The sequence below is a fragment of the Liolophura sinensis genome, chromosome 7 (assembly GCF_032854445.1).
Source record: "Liolophura sinensis isolate JHLJ2023 chromosome 7, CUHK_Ljap_v2, whole genome shotgun sequence".
Taxonomy (NCBI): Eukaryota; Metazoa; Mollusca; class Polyplacophora; order Chitonida; family Chitonidae; genus Liolophura; species Liolophura sinensis.
The window spans coordinates 41,101,116-41,124,437 of NC_088301.1; the positions used below are offsets into that span (position 1 = coordinate 41,101,116).

At 37.2% G+C, this 23,322-nt stretch overlaps 2 protein-coding genes across 3 annotated transcripts in view; one reads left to right on the plus strand and one right to left on the minus strand.

The window, feature by feature from the left end:
- Positions 1 to 4,680, plus strand: part of LOC135470919 (glyoxylate/hydroxypyruvate reductase A-like) — a 7,877-nt gene extending 3,197 nt beyond the window's left edge. The window contains exons 6-10 of the mRNA XM_064749967.1: positions 911 to 944; positions 2,001 to 2,121; positions 2,503 to 2,570; positions 3,101 to 3,230; positions 4,491 to 4,680. Coding sequence (XP_064606037.1) covers positions 911 to 944; positions 2,001 to 2,121; positions 2,503 to 2,570; positions 3,101 to 3,230; positions 4,491 to 4,577 — 440 coding nt within the window. The 3' untranslated portion in view covers positions 4,578 to 4,680. The remainder of the gene's footprint in view (positions 1 to 910; positions 945 to 2,000; positions 2,122 to 2,502; positions 2,571 to 3,100; positions 3,231 to 4,490) is intronic.
- A 1,385-nt stretch (positions 4,681 to 6,065) lies between these two features.
- On the minus strand, positions 6,066 to 23,289 carry LOC135470284 (protein tyrosine phosphatase domain-containing protein 1-like). Of its 2 annotated transcripts, XM_064749130.1 has the most exons (15): positions 23,251 to 23,289; positions 18,828 to 18,941; positions 17,745 to 17,910; positions 16,927 to 17,007; positions 16,425 to 16,540; positions 16,205 to 16,226; positions 15,389 to 15,495; positions 14,565 to 14,652; positions 14,009 to 14,098; positions 13,079 to 13,111; positions 11,462 to 11,561; positions 10,736 to 11,188; positions 10,294 to 10,395; positions 9,132 to 9,215; positions 6,066 to 8,728 (listed from the first exon to the last, which is right to left on the minus strand). In XM_064749130.1, exons 2-15 carry the CDS (start codon positions 18,913 to 18,915, stop codon positions 8,435 to 8,437), a joined length of 1,824 nt encoding a protein of 607 aa, XP_064605200.1. In that variant the 5' UTR covers positions 18,916 to 18,941; positions 23,251 to 23,289; the 3' UTR covers positions 6,066 to 8,434. The 2 variants fall into 2 exon arrangements, with proteins under 2 accessions (XP_064605200.1, XP_064605201.1); XM_064749131.1 differs by lacking the exon at positions 13,079 to 13,111.
- Between the last annotated feature and the right edge of the window lie 33 nt (positions 23,290 to 23,322).

Below are 23,322 nucleotides of genomic sequence, written 5' to 3' on the forward strand. Positions count from 1 at the left end.
AAGGAATGAGGTAGGTGTGATGATGAGTACAGGTAAATGAGTGCTGCTGGATTGAAGTGGGACAGGTGATGATATTAATGAGTGCAAGGTAAATGGCATGGAAAGTAAGGTGAGGATGGGACAGGTGTGAAGATGTTGATAAGTACAGGTAGACAGCATGAAGGTAAAGTGAGGGTGAGACAGGTGTGAAGTCATTGGTGAGTGCAGGTAAGCTGTGGTTAGGGTGGGACAGGTGTGAAGGTGTTGATGGGTACTGGTAAACTGTAGAACTGTGGTTAGGGTGGGACAGGTGTGAAGGTGTTGATGGGTACAGGTAAGCTGTAGAACTGTAGTTAGGATGGGACAGGTGTGAAGGTGTTGATGGGTACAGGCAAGTTGTAGAACTGTGGTTAGGGTGGGACAGGTGTGAAGGTGTTGATGAGTACAGGTAAGCTGTAGAACTGGGGTAAGGGTGGGACAGGTGTGAAGATGTTAATGAGTACTGGTAGATTGTGGAACTGTGGTTAGGGTGGGGACAGGTGTGAAGGTGTTGATGAGTACTGGTAAACTGTAGAACTGTGGTTAGGGTGGCACAGGTGTGAAGATGTTGATGAGTACTGGTAAACTGTAGAACTGTGGTTAGGGTGGGACAGGTGTGAAGGTGTTGATGAGTACAGGTAAGCTGTAGAACTGGGGTAAGGGGTGGGACAGGTGTGAAGGTGTTGATGAGTACAGGTAAGCTGTAGAACTGGGGTAAGGGTGGGACAGGTGTGAAGATTGTTGATGAGTACTGGTAAACTGTAGAACTGTGGTTAGGGTGGGACAGGTGTGAAGATGTTGATGAGTACAGGTGAACAGTAGAACTGTGGTTATGTTGGGGACTGGTATGGAGATGTTGATGAGTACTGGTAAATTGTTGAACTGTGGTTAGGGTGGGACAGGTGTGAAGATGTTGATGGGTACAGGTAATCAGTATGGAGGTAAGGTGATGCTGGGACAAGTGTGATGATGTTGATAGTAGAGGTAAACAGTATGGAGTAAGGTGAGGATGGGACAGGTGTGATGATGTTGATGGGTACAGGTAAACTGTAGAAACTGTGGTTAGGGTGGGACTGGTGCGAAGATGATTATGAGTACAGGTGAACCATAGAACTGTGGTTAGGGTGGACAGGTGTGAAGATGTTGATCAGTACAGGTGAACCGTAGAACTGCAGTTATGGTGGGACAGGTATGGAGATGTTGATGAGTACTGGTAAATTGTGGAACTGTGGGTTAGGGTGGGACAGGTGCAAAGATGCTGATGAGTACAGGTCAACCGTAGAACTGTGGTAGGGTGGGACAGACGCGAAGATGTTAATGAGTACAGGTGAACCGTTAGAACTGTGGTTAGGGTGGGACAGGTATAAAGATGTTGATGAGTACTGGTAAATTGTGGAACTGCGGTTAGGTTTGGACAGGTGTGGAGATATTGGTGAGTACAGGTAAACAGTTACACTTGATCACCGAACTTCAGCCATTTCTATTTTCTATTATGCAGCTTATTGTAATATTGGGTTATTGTGAAGTGTTTTGTACATTATAGAGTGGTATTGTATGAGTCTATTTTGTGTTGCAAATCCATATTGGATGAGACACCACAGGTGTCTTTTATAGTAAAAAAACTATAACAAGGGATTGCAATGAATACATTATGGATGTATATCTTATGCTTTATAGTACATAATATGCACACACTAATTGTACCTGTCATATCATGTCAGTCCCAAACCCAGTATTACAATGAGATACCTCCATACTATCAGATAATATAGCATTCTCAGTGACATAGAATATATGAATTTTCTGCAGTATTTTGATTGTTTATTTATTTCATGGTGGGTGTTCTATTCAAGAATGTATTTGTTTGCTTGTAATTTTAATTTTTTAAAAATTATGACGGGAAACTGAGCAGAAGACTTGCTAGATACCTCACAAACCTCCAGGTACCTCACAAACCTCTAACCATGTTTGTTTCTTTGCAGATTGCTAGCAGACTTGAAGGACATCCTTGTAAACTGTGATTACATTTGTAATGTATTGCCAAGCACTCCAGAAACAGTGGGATTGCTCAACAATGGAATGTTGAGAAACTGTGAGGCAAAGGTATGTTTTATGTAGGTGACCTTGAAAACCATGAAAAACTTGGAAAAAGCTTTTTATTTTTTTTAGCTGCCCTTTCTAGGCCTGGGAATTTAAATTGTAAAGATATACAAACCCTTCAGTTGTATAATTTGGTTGTGGTGAATTGCCATGCTGAAGAGTTTTTCACTTATTCTAAGAGTGGAGGAAACCAGTTATTGATGAACTTCCACAGATATGATGTGCAGATACCCACAGCATTGCAAATGACCACTTAAGAGTTGTTTACCGCGTATCATCATCAAAGTCCTGTGAACTTTTAAAAGAGGAGAATGTTTCATTAGTCAGCATAAGTTGATTTGCATCATGACTCAAAAACAGCCCATCCTGTTGCCTTGCTTTCAGAGAGCAGTATTTATCAATGTGGGAAGAGGGGATGTCATCTCTGAGGATGAACTGATTCAAGCAATTCGGTAAGAATTGGTCAGATTCTTCTGAAATTGTTCTCAGTGTGAAAAACACATTTCAGCTGTTCAAGGGTGTTTGTGTTACATTTGACAATGTCTCTTCCAATCTTTGCTATTGCCAATTCATCCATGAGCATCCATGATTTACGTGTACTGCTATTGGAGCGTCTTATCATAATGCTGGCTGCCGCCATAAAAGTGAAATAATCTTGAGTACAAATCAAATAAATAAATACATGTACTGTCACGTGAAGAAAAATTACATCTTACATCAGTGATTTGTAAATTCATGTCGGTACCAGTGTGTGCTTACTTCAATTCTTTGACCTTTTCAACCGCCTCTGACCAGTATTTTGAAACACTCTATGACGTGTACAGAAATAATCTTCAGTTTTCTGAAGCTTGCATCTTTAGTGACACAATTTTAGCTGTTTTGTAAACTCATAAGTCATCCTCCATGCACCTTTCTCCCTGCATGATCATGTGTGTATTTTGTCAGTGTGCGCATCTGTCCATCTGTCTGTTTATCCCAACAGGTCTGAGTGGCTAGGAGGAGCTATACTGGATGTATTTGAGAAGGAGCCACTACCTGCAGATAGTCCCTTGTGGACAGAACCTGGAGTTATTATCACCCCTCACTGCTCAGGCCCAACCATCACATCCCTGGTAAACGCCTCTCTGATATGCTACCCAACATCTTCGTGATTGAGACGGCAAATAATATTTGTGTAAACCTTGTGTTTGAAAGAAAAGTTAAAATTATTTGGGATGATGGTGTGTTTAGTGGAGCTTGATCTAAATGTATGACCCAACCATGCAGATGAACCAAGTTATCTCATTTTCTGTACTGCATGAATCATTAATCTTGTCCATCTATTCTCAAATCTCAATATTAAAATTGAAAATGTTGAATTTTTCAGTTTTTTGAGTATGGCATACACCAATCGACAACTAAATGCATAAACTTAGAAATGGTAGCAAGGCTGCCAAAGAGCTTACCTGTAGGAGACACATAAATACAAAACTTTATCTCAATACATAAAGTGCTGAAATCATGAATTTCGTAATTTACGGTCATTAATATACACACAGAGCATCAGCGATGAAACATTACCCTTGTGCAGTTGTGCTTTAAACGCATGTAAAACTTCAAGTCAATACATGATGTACTTTTTTAAATATCACCTCTAACATTTTGGGGGGCCTCCATGGCTCAGGTGGTTAGCGCGCTAGCGCAACGTAATGACCCAGGAGTCTCTCACCAATGCGGTCGCTGTGAGTTCAAGTCCAGCTCATGCTGGCTTCCTCTCCGGCCGTAAGTGGGAAGGTCTGCCAGCAACCTGTGGATGGTCGTGGGTTTCCCCCGGGCTCTGCCCGGTTTCCACCCACCATAATGCCGGCCGCCGTCGTATAAGTGAAATATTCTTGAGTACGGCGTAAAACACCAATCAAATAAATAAATAAATAAATCTAACATTTTGTTTAGCATTGATCTTAATACACAATACACCAAGTCAGGAATTCAGTACTTTACAACATTTTATATGTATACACCAAATCAAGGATGGAATATACCCCTCGTGCTGTTGTGCTCTACATATGCGCAAACCCTGATCTCAACACCTGCAGTACATTTTGTTTTGTTTAACAGTGCTTTCCTTGTTATTTTACCCCCACGCTCACGGTACGACATATGTGACGCCTGAGTTAAAATCATTCCGCTGAACATCCATGATGTGACTCTGACATAAAACTAATAGCCATTTAAATAGCAAACTTTAAAATCTATACATATTATTTTATACATTAAATAAAACATGCATAGTGTAATGTAGAAATATACCAATGATTGCAGAATTGTTTACAATTTTTCGTGGTGCCTTGGACTTCTAATCTGTTTCAAACCTAATTTTTTTTTACTTTCAGGCCACAGATGCTTTTCTTATCAACTACAAACGCTATATGGAGGGAAAAGACTTGCTGTGGAAGTGTGACTTTGAAAGGGGTTATTAAGAGAAATATGCCTCAATGATGATTTACCTGTGATTTTAATTTAGCAACAATGATGAAATTGATGAGGTGTATCATTTAATGATGAAAATACCACAATGAAAATTGAGGACTTGAGTTGCATCTTACACAACATGCTAATACTCGGTAAATACTCCAGTTGTAAATTTGAGTGCGGAGGGTACAAATAACAACATTTATACATGTACCTGTAATTTAAAAGAAAAAAAATAGGTATAATCTGCTGATATAAACAATGAATTATTTTAAATACTACACTATGCTTTTTAGTATATCCAACTTTATAAGGGTTCTAATTGTTAAATATTACAGAGTTCTGATTGAGCTGAATTACTTTGTAAATGAAGTACAGATAACACTATATGATGTGATTGTTCCTCTGTACAGTCTGCCCTAATGCATGTTCACATCAGTCCAGTTCATACTTGGAAGACAAGATCTTGGGCCTTACAAAGCTCTTCATGACAACATAAATTGATGAAGACTATCACCATAGTAAATGCGCTTGAAGAAAATTGCTCAGCTTTGTAAAACGGCACCCAGGACCTACATGTATTCTAATAATGAGTAAGTCTGATAATGAACAGCTAAGGCCTTTTGATCTTGTCATTACCAAGTTTTGGATACCCTAATTCTTCTAATATTTGGGACAGATATTAGTAGCACCGAAAATATTATGTTCCTTTCCCAGTTTTTTTGAAAAGTAAAGATGTGAGTATGTTGTTCATTAGATTGTCCTACTATGTGAGAAATAAGAAACTAAATATTCCTGCTACAGCTACCTGTACATTGGCTGAAAATAGCAGACCAGGTGTCCCAAAAATTAGAAGTAGGGTAGTATTGAAAAGCCAGAAGTAATATACATTAGAACTCCAAAGAATATTTGAGTAGTTGTCATGTTGTTGTTTCTTTTTGTGAATGTCCCTGCTCGTCTTTCAGTGCCTATGATACACAAGACATGGGTTCAATCCTGGCCTTGGACAGGAAATTTGTAGAATTCCCGCTCTCACTGTTTGTTGGCCTTGGTAACTAAAATCACTTTGACGACACTAATGTGACTGTTTTATTAGTCTAATGCTTATTGAAGACCTCTATTCCCTCCACTAATAGGTATAGAAAAGTTGGTGCTTTACTCCTGGCTTGGGTTTCCTCCACAGTTAAAACTGACCGCTATCATGTAAGTGTAGAATCCTTCAGTATTAAGCAACAGTGAAAGAAATAAATTACCTTAGGTCATCTGAGACAATGTGCAGGTGAGAAAGCTGAATTTTTTTCTTTCAAAGAGTATTCAACATAATCATGAGCTGTTTCCAAATTAAGGTTTCTTCTCAAGTTTGCTCATCCACTCACTTGACCACTGCTCTTAGGAGTTGAACTGCAAGAACTTCATTTTAAGAACAAGACACAAAAAAAATTTAATAACCAAATGCTATGTATTATGGCAAAGTAATCTGCACAAATATTGTGCTACTTTATTTATGAGATCGGAAATATCGAGCAAAAGCATCATCAATCTGTTGTAAAAGGGACGGAATAAATGACTAATGTATTAGCAGCATATTAACATTAGAAAATGACATATACATACCTTAAAAAGATTAACAGATGAACCTATTCTCTTTTACTATGGTTTCATAAAATTTATTCAGATAACTAACACCTATATGATGTGTATATTTAAAGTATCATATACTTGTGTGAGACCGTCATTAATTTTTCTGAAGGATGTACATGTAGTTGATTTGCTATATTTTGTTGACAAAGAACACCTTTTAACTGACTTTAGAAAAGATGCTTGAAATATATTACTATCTGCAAAGGATTTATCTCAGGATCACAACCTATGTGTGTATATATGAAATAAATAGGTAAAAATAAATCTAACACAACATACTAGAATATTGCTTTATACATATCACAATTATTGTAAAATCTACAATACAAATGCCCATTGTACATACACACTACCGGTTTTGCTACCAATCTGATCAATTATCTAAAACAAACATGTCATTTCTACCTTATTAATCCAAAATTAAAATCACTTCCACACACATGTACCTACTAAGTCTTGCACAAAAATTAACTTTGCGTACATCATTTCAAGGACAAAACACAGGGATATGCTGTACTTGTCGGTCCTTAGGCCTTCAAAGACATACATGTACACATGTATGTATAATGAAACCAAGGATTCTTCATCAGTGTTTGAGTGTTAACCTTGTAAGAATTAACCTTGTAAAAGCTGTTAATGCGATAAGAACTAGGGTTCTAAAATTTTTGCACCTGTAATCCACGTTTTCAATCATTAAATGACAAAATCACTCAAAAAATCATATTGGAAAAGCAGTTCAGTTCCAGAATTACATAATGCATGTAAAACATATAACACATGTACTTTGTATCAATAAATGTAGCTTCTGATATATAAATTCATACTCAAAACACAGCACAACAGATTAAACAAAATAAAAATTATTACTTGTACAACTTATTTACATGACAGTATTGCAATGTAACAAGCTTGAAATGAAAGGAATACACAGCCTTTAGAATGTCTAGATAATGAGCAAAAGAAGTGAGAATCCAATTTTAATTTTGCCATTTTAAAAACAAATTAAGGTCAAAATTTATCATGGTGAAAAAATATGACCATTTAATCCACTATCCTGTGAAAAACCAAAGCATGTGGATAACTCAGTATGTGATGCTTGTAAACTGTTTTCTGAAAAATGGCTGTTCATATTTAATACCTGAAGTTTTGGTGCCCTTTGTGGGTTATTGTACATGTAGATATTGCACAAAATTTCTGCCTTACTCATAAACTCATGGAGTAACAAATAAAATAACAGCTAAAATAGATCATGTTTAGGCTAAATAATGCTAAAATGCATGCAGTCCATAGTAACAATGCTAAAATGCATGCAGTCCACAGTAACAATACTAAAATGTTAAGAGCATCATGCATGCTAAATGTAGGGAGTGCAAACTAAGACCATCATTCTAGTGACTTGTGATGTACATGTACAATGATGTAACTAATGACTGATCACTCCTGAAGTGCTATTTAGTTTCTAGTTACAGTTGTACAATGAGTAACCTGCCACATACATGTATGTAAACACTTAGTCACTGAAAAGCAGGCTGGAAATGCAGTCGAGTTCCAGAATTACTTAATGCATGCATTACTTAATTACTTAAACCTAAACTTCTGTAATGCTCAATGAGATGTAGGCAAATTTCAGTTAAATGAGAGAATATGGTGACAGTAGCATACAAGTTTGTACCTGAAGGTTTGTCACGGGGGAACAAATCAAGGTAATAATGCAAGCATAAAAACTTATGGTAAGTGCTGCAATGTGATGACAAATGAGCAGTGGTAAGTTCTGAACTGGTGACTTAATTGATATAGAGTTCCTTGAGGAGAGAATAATCCAAAAGTACAAAATAAACAAAGTCATGACAATACAGTTTCTAACAAAACAATCCATGAATTCAAACCTGAAACAAAACCTGAAAACATGAATTCTTAATTAAGCTCTCTCATGGGGAATGCATACCGAGATTATACAGAGACTACATTTACTCAAAGACTTGAACAAAAAATATCTAATTCTTCGTCATTTTCAAGGTGATGGCAAAGAAAGTCCCTTTCCCACTGCCCCAAATCAACAATTCTACTACTTGAAAATATCACAAGTTCAGACTAAGATAATGAGTAATGCAAACCATCAAGGAAAACGAAAGGACATCAACCTTCAGTATTTATGTTCTGTCATGAAATGGTTGAAAGTCTGTGGACGGTCATGAAGTGGTGCTCCTGGCCAGGCATGGTGGGGCTAATGCCCGTTGGCAGGCACAGATTGGGACGAGTGTTGTGGCTTCACCTGGCGTTGTTCCACCAGGTCAAGCAGTTTGTAAAAGAAGTGGAATAGCTTTTTGGCAGCACTGCCCTTCAGCTCTCCCCAGTGGTCGGGCTTGTGTGGCGTGGGAGAGAGGACTGGATCATGTCGCACAGTCTTGTGGGTCAGGTGTGACAGCAGAATCTCAAAGACCCGATCCTCCAACTCCTCCTCGAGGGGCTGAAGGTGAACTAAAACCTTCATCAAGTACTCCACAGTCACACAAATACCCTGTAACAAAGAAGTGTTGGTCAATAGATGTGCAAGAAACATGAAATAAAGCAGTCTTCCAGCAGAAAACTTCTACTCTATTCAAAAGAAAAACAAAGCAGTTGTTAATCTGACTTGAGTACATTGATTTCCTTCAAAAAGAAAAAAGGTGAAACGCCTTCATTTGGTTCAACCATTTTTATACTGAAATGAGGAACCTGTAACTCTCTTTCTGGAGTTCAACAAAGATATTGCTGATATATATTGATATAAGCACTCTTTGTTCTTTGCTGTAATAGATCACCCTTGAGTGTTACACACAAAATGATCATTATCTCTAGCTGTCTTCTCGCACAATATTAGCATAAGAGTATGCAGTATTTGATGTAGCTTTGATTTATGACGGATATTTATGAAGTATCACCTTTTCCAGTCTCTTCAAACCAACATCAGGATCATCCACATGATCTAGGAGCGTGCTGATGTCCTGTGCTCTCAGAACAGGTTCCTGTCAAACATGAACATTTAGTTATTTGATTAGAGTTTTGTACTGTGCTCAAGAATATTTCACTTAAATGGTGGTGGCCAGTATTATTATGGTAGGAAACCAGGCAGGGTCAGGTGGAAAAACACAGCTATCTGCAGGTTGCTGGCCACATACGATTCAAGAGGAAGCCAGAATGAGACTGACTTGAAATCAGTGATCCCATTGGTGAGAGACACCTGGGTCTGTGTACTGTGCTATCACGTTAACAATCAGACCAACAGGCCCCCGAAACGTGAACAAATCCTTAATGTCAACATATTAATGATCATTTATTTGACAGCAAGTCGAAATTCCAATACACTGGCCACTTTACCAACTATGCAAATATTTATACAGATAGACTTCTCCTGACCAAATCTGCCAGAAATTCAGGTCTTCCATCACACAAAATAGCAAATTCTGAAGATCAGTACCATCAAACAACATACATGTAGCTCAGAAATTTCCTGATTATACTGAAATAGATCCATCAATGATTATTCATGCAATGAATATGTTATATACTAACATTCTTCTACTCAGATAAATGTTGAAAGAAAAGAAAATCTCAAGATGTTATTAAATATTCAAAAGTTTTTTGGTACTTCACGAACACTGATTCACGACTACTCAAATTTTGTTCTTATTGTGTGGCACTGTTACAGGTCCCCTTATTGAGAGGCACCATTAGTAGTCCCCTTATTGTGAGGCACTGTTAGCAGTCCCCTTATTGTGACGCACTGCTAGAGGAGTTCCTTTTTGGACAGTGTTGTTACCTTTCATTCAAGAGAACAAGTTAGATGACTAAGATCTAATCACTTGTACAATTACCTATTATTTTAGATCAAGGGCTGAATAAGATTTCTGTGAATAGTTTTTGTGAGTTGGTTCATATCTTAAAAACAAGATATGAACCAACTCACAAAACTTATACACAGAAATCTTATTTGGCCCTTGACCTAAAATATGAACCAACCCATAAAAAAATAAATATACAACTGTTATTTACTGGTAAAGTTAAAAAGTCAATGTTTCTTAAATCTTATACAGGTATCTGTACCTTAAGATGGTTAAGCCAGTCCCAGAGCAAACCGCTCAGAACCAGAGGGTCATTCTCCTCGGACAGTTGCTGCCAGGCTTTGTCAGAAGCGTTCAGTTCCTCCTGCAACAAGATGTCTCTTTCAACCAAGGCTGGCAATATCTCAATTTACCTTAATTCTTCAACCTTTTCTGCAACCAATATTTTTAAACTATTCTAAGAAAACTGTGGGGCTAATTGTATGCATTAATTCCACTGAAAAAGTGCTTTATTGGTTGAAATGGTTAAAGATTAACAGTACTTATGTTTGGTGTACGTGGGTTATGACCCCAAACAGTTTCACTTTGAAGTTTTGAACCCACACAAATCGTACAGCTGTTTTCATGGAGAATCATGAGAAATACAATGTTTTTAGCTGTTTATTGTAAGTGAATGCTGAAGACATATTTTAGATATCACATACCTCTAATTCAATGAGTTTTTCTTTCACAGCAGCTGTGTCATAAACACCTACAGCCAAGGCCTCCGCAACCTCATTCCTGGCTGCAATCCCTGGCTTCCCTGACTCCAAGGGTGCCCCTGTCTCAAGGATTGGTAAACTGACATCGTCCTTTTCCGTGTCATCATCCTCACAGTACCCGTTTGTGAAAGGCTGATCGGGGTCGATTTTGTTGAGCTGTTGATCCGACTTGGAGTGGGAAAGGCCTGGTGACAGTCCCTTTTCTGTCAGCTCCAACATGCTGTGGCTCTTATGAAGAGAGACAGGAAGGTGAAGGACATCGCTTTGTAATCCTGATGCTGCAACAGGCTTGGTTTTTCGGATTTCTGATGTTACACTGGACGGGGTGCTCGAGCGTGAAATCACATGTTGGCAGCCACTCAGCTCTAACAGGCGTTCACAGACCACAAATATAATCTGCAACAACAGAAATCATCAAGGAATGACTGCTATTCCAGGCTTTTTACATCAGATGGCTCAAAGTTTACTAAGACCAAAATTACGTTGCCCCTAATATGGCAGTGGGCCGGATATATTTTCAAGAAAACTGAGAAACACCCACTAAGTGTATGATTTGCATTCTGACTGACATATATACTCCACAACCCATGCAAGCACAATGGTGGGCTGTCAAGTGTATTTAGATGATGAAGAATAAAGTGAAAGCAAATCAGAGGAATACATTCTTACCTTTGGTAAGTATTTCAATCTCCTTGACTCATAACCATGAAGTATATGTCTCTGTCGATTTAGAAACTGATTGAAAGTGAACTCATGTGCTTCTTTGGAGCTGCAATTAAATGCATAACCAAATATATGAATAACCACATCCAGATTCTGCAGAATCAGTAACATACAGTACACAGTAGCATAAATTCTGAAGATTAGTAATAATGTTCAAACAAAATGAATGGACTTTTTACATGCATCTTTTTTGACAGGACGGATGTACTTTTTCCAGTGACAAGACAATCCTCTAATAACTTTTCATGGAGCTCGGACACCTCAAATTTATTTATTTATTGCATTGGTGTTTCACACCATACTCAAGAATATACACTATGGTGGGAGGAAACAAGGCAGCACGACCATGTTGCTATGTTGCTAGCAGACCTCACATACGGCCGGACAGAAACCTTAAAATGTAAGTAGCTTCATATCCGGTAACTTGTTTGTTGGTTTTCGTCAGGTGTCTCATTTACATATAGCAGAATAGAGTCAAAGTCATGATACTCTTAGAGCTGCCTCACATGGGCAGTGCATTAATACACCAGGCCTGACACCCCCACCTAGTCATAGTTTCTTGTCTCTGAGCTTACTTGCTCCTAAAAAGGGGCTCTACTTGGACACAAAGTAATAAGCAGTACTATCAAGGTGTTCATATGGACTGAACCCACATATTACAATCTGGAAAAGTAAACCACTTTGCCACTGCAGGCTCCAAACTATTTCATGGGCAGAGCGAAGACAAGGTGAAAGTGACAGTTCAAGCAGCATTTCCTGCCAAGTCACAAGATGCAAATGTTACAAAAACTATAACCATGTAGAAACAACATGAATTATTACATTAGAGCAAAATTAGAGCAAATTTACTGCTACAAAGAAAAGCGCAAGTACACAACAAGAGAATCATGCATAGGTCTGCCACTGTTACATTTACTGTGACCATCACAAGTTAATCTATGTATACATGTACTGTATGCACGTAACTCAGAAAAAAGTACATACACAACCCTTATTCTTGCCACATTTTAACTGCTACCATATTAATGAGTATGTAGTTTTATCTACTTTCCCTCACCCATACTCCACCTTATGGTTAATTTAGAGCCTAAATTAAGTTCCACATTGGCATTACAATTACCAAGCATCAAGTTTAAAAAGAGGAATCACAGTATGTACCATATTTATGATACACTGGGACAACTATATTCATGTACAAAAATCGACAATATGCAATGAAGTCTTACATTTTTATAGTAGTTACTCAGGCATCTTAGATAAGAACCAAAAATAACAGCTTGACTGACATTCTATTTTTTCTGTTTCTGATTTCTGTTTTGGTTAACCACAACACTCTAGAAAGCATGCTATTAGATAGACAACTACTGTATTTAAGAGACAAGCGAAATCTCAAACGGCTTTGTCTTACAAGTTGGCAGCATGGTTATACAGGATAATTATACAGCACTAAGAGAAGGCGAATATTGAGCAAGAGATCACATGGCTATTCTTGTTAAAAGCAATTAGCAGGAGGTGTATTTGTTACAAACTCTGAGTTTTATGCATAACAGCTGTTACACATACACTGGCAGAAAACTTTCCTGGACAAGCAAAGAGCTGAAAATAAAACAACACCATGGGACAGTCAATACATGCGATGTATATACATGCAAACAGTGAAATAACCACAAACAGTGAAATAACCACAATGTACATGTATGTGCTGAGTGCATATCTTTGCCAAAACAAGAAATGCTGTGTGAAAACTGAAACCTCTCCACAACCTTTGTAATACTGGCAAAAAGGGGCATTCATACAGAAACTATAATTATAACAATGAAATACACATTCTGTATTTGGATGGGGTTTTAAAGTTACATCCACAATATATATATACACTTGTTGATTCTGTAGAATTTGGTTTTTGAGTGTCTACATATGGCCGCATGGATTCACAGGCACACAGTTGTTATGTGTCACAGCAAGGATGAACAGTTGTTAACCTGTACCACACAACGAGTGGTCATTCATTGCTAGGCCCAGCTGTCTGTGGGAAGGTCTTGCAACAACCTGCGGATGGTCATGGGTTCCCCCCAGGCTCTACCCCGTTTCCTCCCACCATAATGCTGGCCAAAGTCGTACAAGTGAAATATTCTTGAGCATAGCGTAAAACACAATTCAAATAAATAAATAAATAAATTCAGTACTAGGAAGTTATGAGCCTGGTGGTTCCTTACAGTAGCTGTTTTGGCAAAGCTGTCATATTCTGAAAGCCTATAGCTATGACAGTTCAAGGATTTCAGCTACTTTATATGTCACGTTAGGTGGCACTAAGCAGGTGGTTGTTCACTATCAGGGAATAACTGCACAATAATATTAAATGAAAGTTTTGTACAAATGTCTTCTGCACTCCTTTAACCCATGACTTCTTTCAATGGCTGATATAAAATCACATGAAATCGTGATTTTAATCACAATATAAGTTACTATGTTGTAAAGACGCCATTGCCTTACCGTGATGCAAAGACCACCCTTAGTGGGGTGAGATATTGCCCAAACTCCTGGACACACTGGACCTGAGTACTGGTCTGAATGGCATTAGGACTGTATTGTAAAGAAAAATGTATGCATTTCATGAAATGACAACTGAATTATACCCCTGCAATGTTAATGATATATAAGCAAAATACAGCCACTGGCCTTCACCAAAGGTCACTGATCGAGTATAAGTAAGCCCCTACTCCCCACGGAGAGTTTACGACTTAAACAACAGCCCTCGCAAGGCATCATGGCATACAGTTTTCAAAAATGCATCTGAAAATATGGAGAAGTTACAGTATTTTACCGAAAGTTTATGTCAAATTTGTTCATATTATTCCGTTCACAACACTTCAAAAGAGTGATTTATTGATGAGAAGTCATATTTTACCAGTTACGTGCAACAATTTGTCAGCTATCACACCGTTGTCGCTGCTCTGGTCTTACTCTCTATGCTGTACATCTTAATTATATTATTACTGTAGGGTATGAAAAAAGGTCATAAAATTTTTCTCACAGAGAAACTACTCACCGTTTACTGCGGACATAATGAATAGCTTCATTGGGATTCATTCTGTTGGTGAAGACTAGATAACAGGAAATCAGCACACCTGTTCTCCCTTCAAAACATAAAGATCACACGAAATAAACTGTGTAACTATTCAATTTATTCAAAATCTAGCACTGCCTCATTGCATGTTGATCTTTGGATGTTTCATTATAAACAGAACTACAAGGTACATCTATGAGAAAATTACATATCAGTGCAACATTCAGACTTTCATGCAAATATATTCAAGCCCATTTAATAATTAATCCAAAATATATAATACATTATATGAGAGAGTATTCTTTGGTCTATTTAGGCCCAATACCTCACTGTTTAGTAGAGGTTCATCACAACTGGGGGTTTACACACAGTCACATAACACAGAACTCTCCAGCGATGTGTTCCACTTATTCCATCAGCTACCACACGGACAGTGACTTAACATGACCTCTGGGACTCCACACTGTGTCTTCCAGGGGACACGGAATCCATTCACCAATGGCAGTCTCATAAATGAGTGGAACACACCCCTCTCATATTTTATAGCATTGTCATCTTGGGCCAATTTCATCAAGGGCTTGTAACTGTTATAGAAGTTAAATGTCAGTGAAGCTATGAGATCTTCTAGAGGCGACCCCCAAGCCGTGCAATTACAAGTAGCAAAGTCTGTGCCAGTGATACATCATCTATCTAAAATTGCTTGGACAGTTATGTTGTTTTGATACCAATTACTCCCATGGAATATTTTGGGAGAGCTATCATTTGCATGGGGCAAGCATTTCATCAAAATAGAGCTATTGACTGACCTAATCCTGCATGGCAATGGATGGCCACCTTTCCTTGCATGACAGCAAACTGCATGACTTTCACCATGTTCAGGATTGTGCTCAGTGAGGCCACCCCATAGTCAGGCCTGTAAGAAGGAAGATTAAAACTGGGTGCTCATACCTGCAGTTAGATTCACTTGGTCACACAGCAAGTAACGCTTGATGAGCAACGTGAACACAGGTACAAACCTGCATCGAACCACAGTAGCAAGATTATTTGTAAGACATTTTCATCTACAGCAAGGCTGATTCACAAATATATATAAAAAGCTTGGTCAGAGTCTAGGCCTGTTGTTGAAATCTGTACATTTTAAAGTAAAGATAGAATCATGTCTTCTTCTATTAAAAACAAATGGTAACATTTTATATTATTAGTTGTTATATAACAAACGGTAACACCTGGTTAAGTCTCAAATAACTTTAGCTCAGTCGATTCCTGGTCATAACTAGTATTCTGTCAAAGTGTATATATGTTGTATTAATAAATGATTCCATTCAAATGCAAGTCTTAATTCCTAAATCCTATGATAAATATTCATATATTGTTTTGATTTATTGTTGCTTACAGCCATTTATACAACTACTACAAACTTCAGGGAATACCACACAGGAGTGCTCTGCCAATTGCTTCTTGCCATCAAGGCCCTATGAACACTGAAATCAGGAAAATCTTCAAAATTCCTTGTGCAAAAATGGGATTCAACCAATGTTTCTTGTGAAGAAGAATCCCAAAATAAATAGGGCAGCACTATCCTATGGGAATACTTGCATGACAATCTCCTGGTTGAAACTTACCAGCCAAAGTTGTAGAAAAACACTGAAACATAAAACAAAAGACATCTTAAACAAAAAACAAAACGAAACAAAAACAAATGCTCTCCACAGAAGAAATGGAGAAACTTTATATAAAGATGACAGTATCTGAGGTTTCATTTTTAAAATTAAAAAAGAAAAATAGTTAACGACTTGAGCCCCCTATGGAAGTATTCACATTGAGAAATATTGAGAAGCTCACCATCATTGTCCATGAAAAGCTGAGGGTTATAGGAGAAGCCACTCTCATCTAGATGCTCCCCACAACTTGCATGTTCTCCTGGTTTCTGGATGTTTATCACAGACTTGATACCCGCTCTACAACCAAATAGTAAGTAAATAAAACACTGAAATACTTCACACACGTACCACTGTGGTTTTAAAAAGGAAGTCGTATAAAATAAATAATATGCACACTAGGCAAAGTTTATTATTCAATGTATGAGAGTAGATTAAATGCAAATCACAGTTTTCAAACATGTCATAAAAAGAGGCACAAAAATTTAGACGATAGTGACGTCAAGAGAAACAAGAGCAATCTCTACTAAACAGACCCATCTTAAATCCAAGAAAAAATATTTATTGGGCTTAAAAAAAGGTTCAGAAATGGAAGGGATTGGGCATAGTATATATCGGCACTGAGAAACCAGTATATAAATACATGAAATATTTACACGCTAGACAAACTGAAAAAAAATACTCACTCTTTAAACTGGTCGATTATTTTGTAAGTTTCAATTCCCTGTGTACTTGGCCTGGCCATGGCTAGTATATTATCTGTCACCCTAAAACACACACACAAACAACATGAGATGTCTGCACATTAATGAACTACTGAAGAAAGCATATCCAGCTTCGCCTTGATGAATTATTTATTAAACATAAGTTTCTCTCATGGAATTTGATACTGACGGAATTGCACTGGTGTTAATTAGGAATACTTCATTATGGTATCCCAAGTTACAAAGGGGCACACATTTTCAAAATTATAAAACAAAACATAAATTAGTTCATTAATTTATATGGTGTTTGTCATTCAAAATTCAACATGTTAAATACACATATACAAAGGATATCAGCACTTAGCAATGTATCACTACAGTTGTATGCTTAGTGCTGGAGGTGTTTTATGAAGTGTGGCACATTTTTTTATCAATATGTGTTAAAAGCTACACTACCTACATAAATGAAAATGATATGTATGTTTATTTTATTTATTCATTTGATTGTGTTCTATGCCGTATTCAAGAATATTTCACTTATATGACGATGGCCAACATTATGGTTGAAGGTAACCGGGCAAGGCCCGAGGGGAATCCATGACTATTCACTGGACTTAAACTCACAGCGAATGCAATCGTGAGAGGCTGTCATTGCACCGTACTGGCATGCTGACCACCTAGAGTTGCTTATTTAAGTATGAAGACATAGTAATCTTATGGCTTATTGACACAAAAAATGTACAGTATATAAGCTACTTATGCCACAGTATGAGAATATTCTTCATTCCACACTGACTCACCAGTGAGAATACAGTCCTTTAATAGCCTTTTGGTCGTCGGTCCAACTGTCAGCTGTACAGTACTTGCACTTTTTACCTCTGCAGAATAGGGCACACTGCTTTTCCTCAGACAGCAGATGCCTTGCACCTTCAGAAAATTTGGAATACTTTGCACCAGCAGCCCGACCTATAGCAGAAAGTGTTGCAGCAACTGACATTCTGACCAAGGTATGAATGGACACAATTTAAAAGTAATGTTCCTTGACGATGTCAGTGGTGAGAATTTAAAATCGTCGCAATACAAATTAAAGGAAAGAAAATTCTTCTACCACTGGATAGGCTGTAATTTGTTCACATTAATATACATGAGAACTGAAGGGTTCACATTCATTTGAGAGGACACCCAAGACAGAGTGGTGCATAAAATATTCACTTAGTCTACACACAGCCTTACATCTACACATAAAGTTGGCATTAAGTCAATTTAGCAAATGGAGCTATAAACACACAGTGAATGGCACAGTCTAGATTTATACCACTAATGCAGGTATTAACAGTAAGTAACCTGGAACAGAAATATGGGGAGTACTTTGGGGAAAATTACTGACTGTGTAACTATCACAGGTGAGCAAGGATAATCTGTACAGGCTAATGATTAGTTAACTACTGTGTGTTAGAGCTCTGGAAAACAAAACCTGCACACTGTAAAGACGTTGGCGATGGTTTCTAAGCAATAAAAACAAAATGCATTGCTTTCACGTTCAGCCTACAGTACAACCCTGGCTCAAAGTTCTCCCAAGGAAGCCCAGTACATCGGATGTTACTAGCCGGCTAATGGTTGACATAAATTACCCTAATTCTTCAACCTTCTCTAAAGCCCCTGTAACCATTGTATTGAAACATTTTGAGAGAACTATGAGGTGTACAGGAATAATTTGCACAGTTTTGTGAAGCTGGTGTCTTTAATCACACAAATTAATAATATTTTCATAATAATGGTATGCATCAATTCCTCAGAAAAAAGTACTTCAGTGATTGAAAGGTTGATGATTCACAGTAATGAAGTATTTGGATCATGAGGATATGTATATGTACTTTCCTTACCACTAACAGACTTCATGATGTCATCTTCCCACTGAATGTCTTCCAGTCCTGGATGACCACATTCATCTGGGTCCATGTGGGATTTCATTGTGACGAGCAAACTTTTCTACCCACCTGCAAAGACAATACCCACCAAATGTCACTAAATGTTATTTAGCTAAATCACTGAATATTTAAGGGTTTAACACCATCATAACACAAAGAGGAAGGTGTTAAAATCTATTCTACTATAGACTATAGAAAAAATGAAGCAAAACCGGAATATTTCATCCTGTTATTCTCTTTCGCTCCATTCGAAGAGGTCATGCATTTTAGAGCAATCAACGACAAGCCTAGGTCATTGCAGTTCACCTAGATATTTCAAGGCTACATATGATGTATAATTTCATGTCATAATGTTGCATGACCTAGAAATGTAAAAGTAGACTGTACAAGTATTATGAAGTCACACGGCTGAGCTCAGAATGGAGCCACATGAAACAATTGTTTCTTTTTCCACGCCATGGCGTCTGAGTGTAAAAATGTTGGAAACAAAAGCGATATTTATAAACTGTGGAGAATAACACTAAATAATCATGGAAGGAAAATCCCATAGTTTACCTTAATATAAGTTATCAAAGTAAAACTAAGATGTAAACAAACTCAAATTCTTTGATTTGTAGAAATAATATTACTCGGGGAGGTAAATGTAATATCTGGTGTGTTGCGTGACACACTTGATGTTGTTTGATAGGTCATCTCTATTTAATATGTATATTTGCAAACGGCCCACAACTAACAGCAGGATAGAATCAAAGACACACTTGCTAATATCTCACTATTTGTGATGGTGGTCATATTTGTGAGTAAAGGGAATTCAGGTAGAGTCATGGAAACAACCACCCTTTTGACAGGTATCTGACAGACCTCACACCTCACAAAACTGCCTAAGATTTAAGTCAGACGAGAGACAAACTTTAATACCATTTAATGCACTCAAATTGTGGATCTCCTTAAGGAGTTTCATTTTAATACAACTGGTTGCCTTAGGCCTTCATGACAACAACAAAATTAGAGATTAAGTTCAGATCTAAGTTCAGGAATAATATCACAAGGTAAGGCTAAGTTTAAGACTGCTTTGTGATGTTAGGGTCAGAGAGTGATTCCGCATAGCCATTTCTGACTGAAATCACAATTTCAAACCTTATCACAAAGCTTAGTTCCGAGTTCTGGACATTTTTGATACATTTGTCTTAAGGATAACATTTATGAGGTCTTCACAATTTTAATTCTATGACCCCCAAATAAGGTATAATATCATATTTCAACTATTAATTTACATGCAAGTCAGAATTGACTTTGTGGAATTAGCACAGATGTAAAATCATGGTCGAGTAAGATTTAAGATGTCTGGGGCCAGAGAACTCTCTTCAGTTCACCATGTATTAAAGAAGTAATGGTCATATATCTTTGGTAATCAGTGCAAGAATGATGTTACAACTTGAAGATTATCAAAACAGTAGACTATTACATTTATACCAGCACAAATATTACATACATTAATGCAACATAATCCAAAGAAGAAACAACAGTTCTGTTCAAATTTATAGAAATTTTGATTATAAAGCTCAAAGGCAGAACCAATATTTTTGAGTTAATTTTCAAAATGACATTTCTTTGTGTCTTATTATAACAGGTTAACCACACACAATCCAACACAAAATTAGCAAACATGATGTACCGGTAGTCACTGAAGTTGAATGATGTCCGCCATATCCCAATAAAGTTTCTATAAAGAACTTAATATAGCTCTGAAATTTCAATATTGGTCTCAACGACCCACAAAATTTGCAACAGAATTACCAGTAATGATTCTTTTATGAGCTCAGCATGTACAAACAACATATTAATTAAGTAGTCTAGAAGTTTTAACAAAGTGCACAAGTCTGTTAATACAAGGTAGTTCCTCTGCAAAACAGTTTTATCCAAGAAAATGTGATAAAGGACAAAAAAATTAAATTTCTTTGATGTCATGGATAAAGTTCTAGGTTTTAATATTCCATCAAAAAACTTCTTCTGTTTGCGGTAATACAGCAATTAAAAAAAACACTATAAGCACATAAATTTGAGTTACTTAAAAAAGCAAGAAAAGAAATGATTTTGGAACCTCAATATATGAAATTGGGCTCCAGTTTCCATAGTCTGCATGGTCAATAGCAAAAAGATATTAACGAGCTCAACTTGATAAGAGCTTCCAAAAGCTGTTCAATAGATTTTATATTGTTAACGATATGAAAACCCAATTAGCATATCACATAAATGGGAGTAACTCTGTAAAGTCTTTTCAATGGTAAGTACAAAGGAACCTAAAAAAGCCCTAAATGAAGCGGTGTGCATATAAAAGTGTTAACACCATAAAGTTTACAGACATATAGAGAGACAAACAACACCATACCATTCGGTTATTAACGATGGGGCTGAAATTAAAATATTGTGTATCTAATGTTACAAGCACTTTATAACAAAAGACGGTAGGTAGGTCTGTTTTTTTTTTCTGCAGAAGGGAAGAACAATAGTAGAATCCTTTTCAAATGATTGATCACAATTAAACTTCCTCAACACTGATCAGGACACAGTACTAAATTATATCACCCAACATTTGGCAATTCTCAAAATAAATATGCTCAGATCTTTGCAATAAAACTAACAGGTAGACATTTGTTAAACATTTTTATGAGTACTGATAATTTAAGTCAAATGTCTGTGCTAGCATTTTCAGGTACTGTACAGAAGGGGTGAGCATGTGAAAATATAACCAAAATCCTGTCCAGCTCGTACTTTTGATGGAGTGAAGTGGAACCTCATGACCTAGTAAAATGAATTCTATACTGAGAAATTTCCATTTTCCTAAATTTCCTAACTTTGATTAAACTTTGTGAGATTTAGGGGATTCTTCCTTCATGTGAAGGATCAAATATTTATTAATACATCACTCAATGTACATGCTTGTCTAAAAGTGGGAAGAATGTACATGTAAGCATCCAAGTGAGCCTCAGCTCAGATCACCAGCTTTGACCTAATTTACAGTCCAAAACATTTATACATGAGAAAGAGGAGAACCAAAATAATCTTGTGTTGCATTAAGATTACAGGATGGAACATATCAGCTTTGTATTTGTATGTGAACTTCCCTGAAAGAACGATATCTTTCTACGCCAACAGATGGGGCTCACATGGAGGCCTCTGATACATGTGAAGTGAGAGTAACACAATGGTGGATGCCAACATAAAATGGGCTCTGTTGGGGATTCTCTGATAATGTAGGTTTAAAATAAAAATCTTCTGTTTCATGAGATAGTTGTATTTTAAAGGTATAGTGTGGCGAAAGGAATTTGATCAAAGAGAATTCTATATCTTGTCATCGAAAGACGCTCACAGCTGGAATGTTTACAAGATTTCCTTGAACGTCTTACAATGATTATCTCATAAAATCAGTAATTAATTTTGAAATCTCAACTCTCTATGGAGACAGAAGGACATTGATTTATTTTGAAGCTAAAATTTAAAAACCTGCCCACTAGTTCAGTGCTGCAAAATTTTAAATGGAGCCAAATGCAAAAAAAGTCATTTCTCAAATACGGGACACAGTCACCATTATGGGTTGGTATTTTAACATGGGGCTATGATCTTCGAAACTGGGTGGCTGCCAATAAGTAAAGGTAAGTTGAAATTGTATGCCCATTGCATAAATGTATTTGTGGAGGTCTGTGCTTTCACAGGGGACACACTGTAATTAATGTCTGAGGTGAGGGATGGTAGAACTCTGGCACTCCTCCAAGAAAAGTAAATGCAAGGATGCATGATTGCTACATGGTAACTTCAAAATAGTATCGAAGTGAAGATGTTGTGGATATGTAGACTTTATCATCACGTTAAAGAGAATGGTTCTAAATTTATGAATTTGATGTAATTGTTGTGCCAATATCCAATGGGTAGAACTTTATGATGGTTCTGATGTGTGCAGATATGTATTCTGTGTGAACCACATGAACACAGGATCGTGTCTGGACGTACACTACAGTACAGGCAAGAATGAAACCGTTGCTCATCTATCTTCAGTTACAAGACAGCCCTTAAAATTTAAGGAGACTTTGGAGGACTTGTACGGTGATACACACTCTACACGTCATGAATCTTTTCTCTCCCTTCCTCTCTGCATTTTTTACTTTGGGGTTTCTTTACCCTCCAACATCCACCATTATTTCCTACAACATACAGCCTCTTAGTTGAAACTGACTATGGATGGCAACAATCTGTCAATATGTTTAGTTCGAATATAATACTAGGCCATCATAAAATTTTAAAGTCTACAATTCACAGTTTACTTTCACGTGCAAATCTTAATCTGAAATTAAATGAATTCAAAGTCTGGGAATGTACCAACCAAAATTATCCTCTGCTTTCTTCCGTTCTACTATTTCTGGTCGCCATTTTGTAAATATTCTGTGAGTCCCCG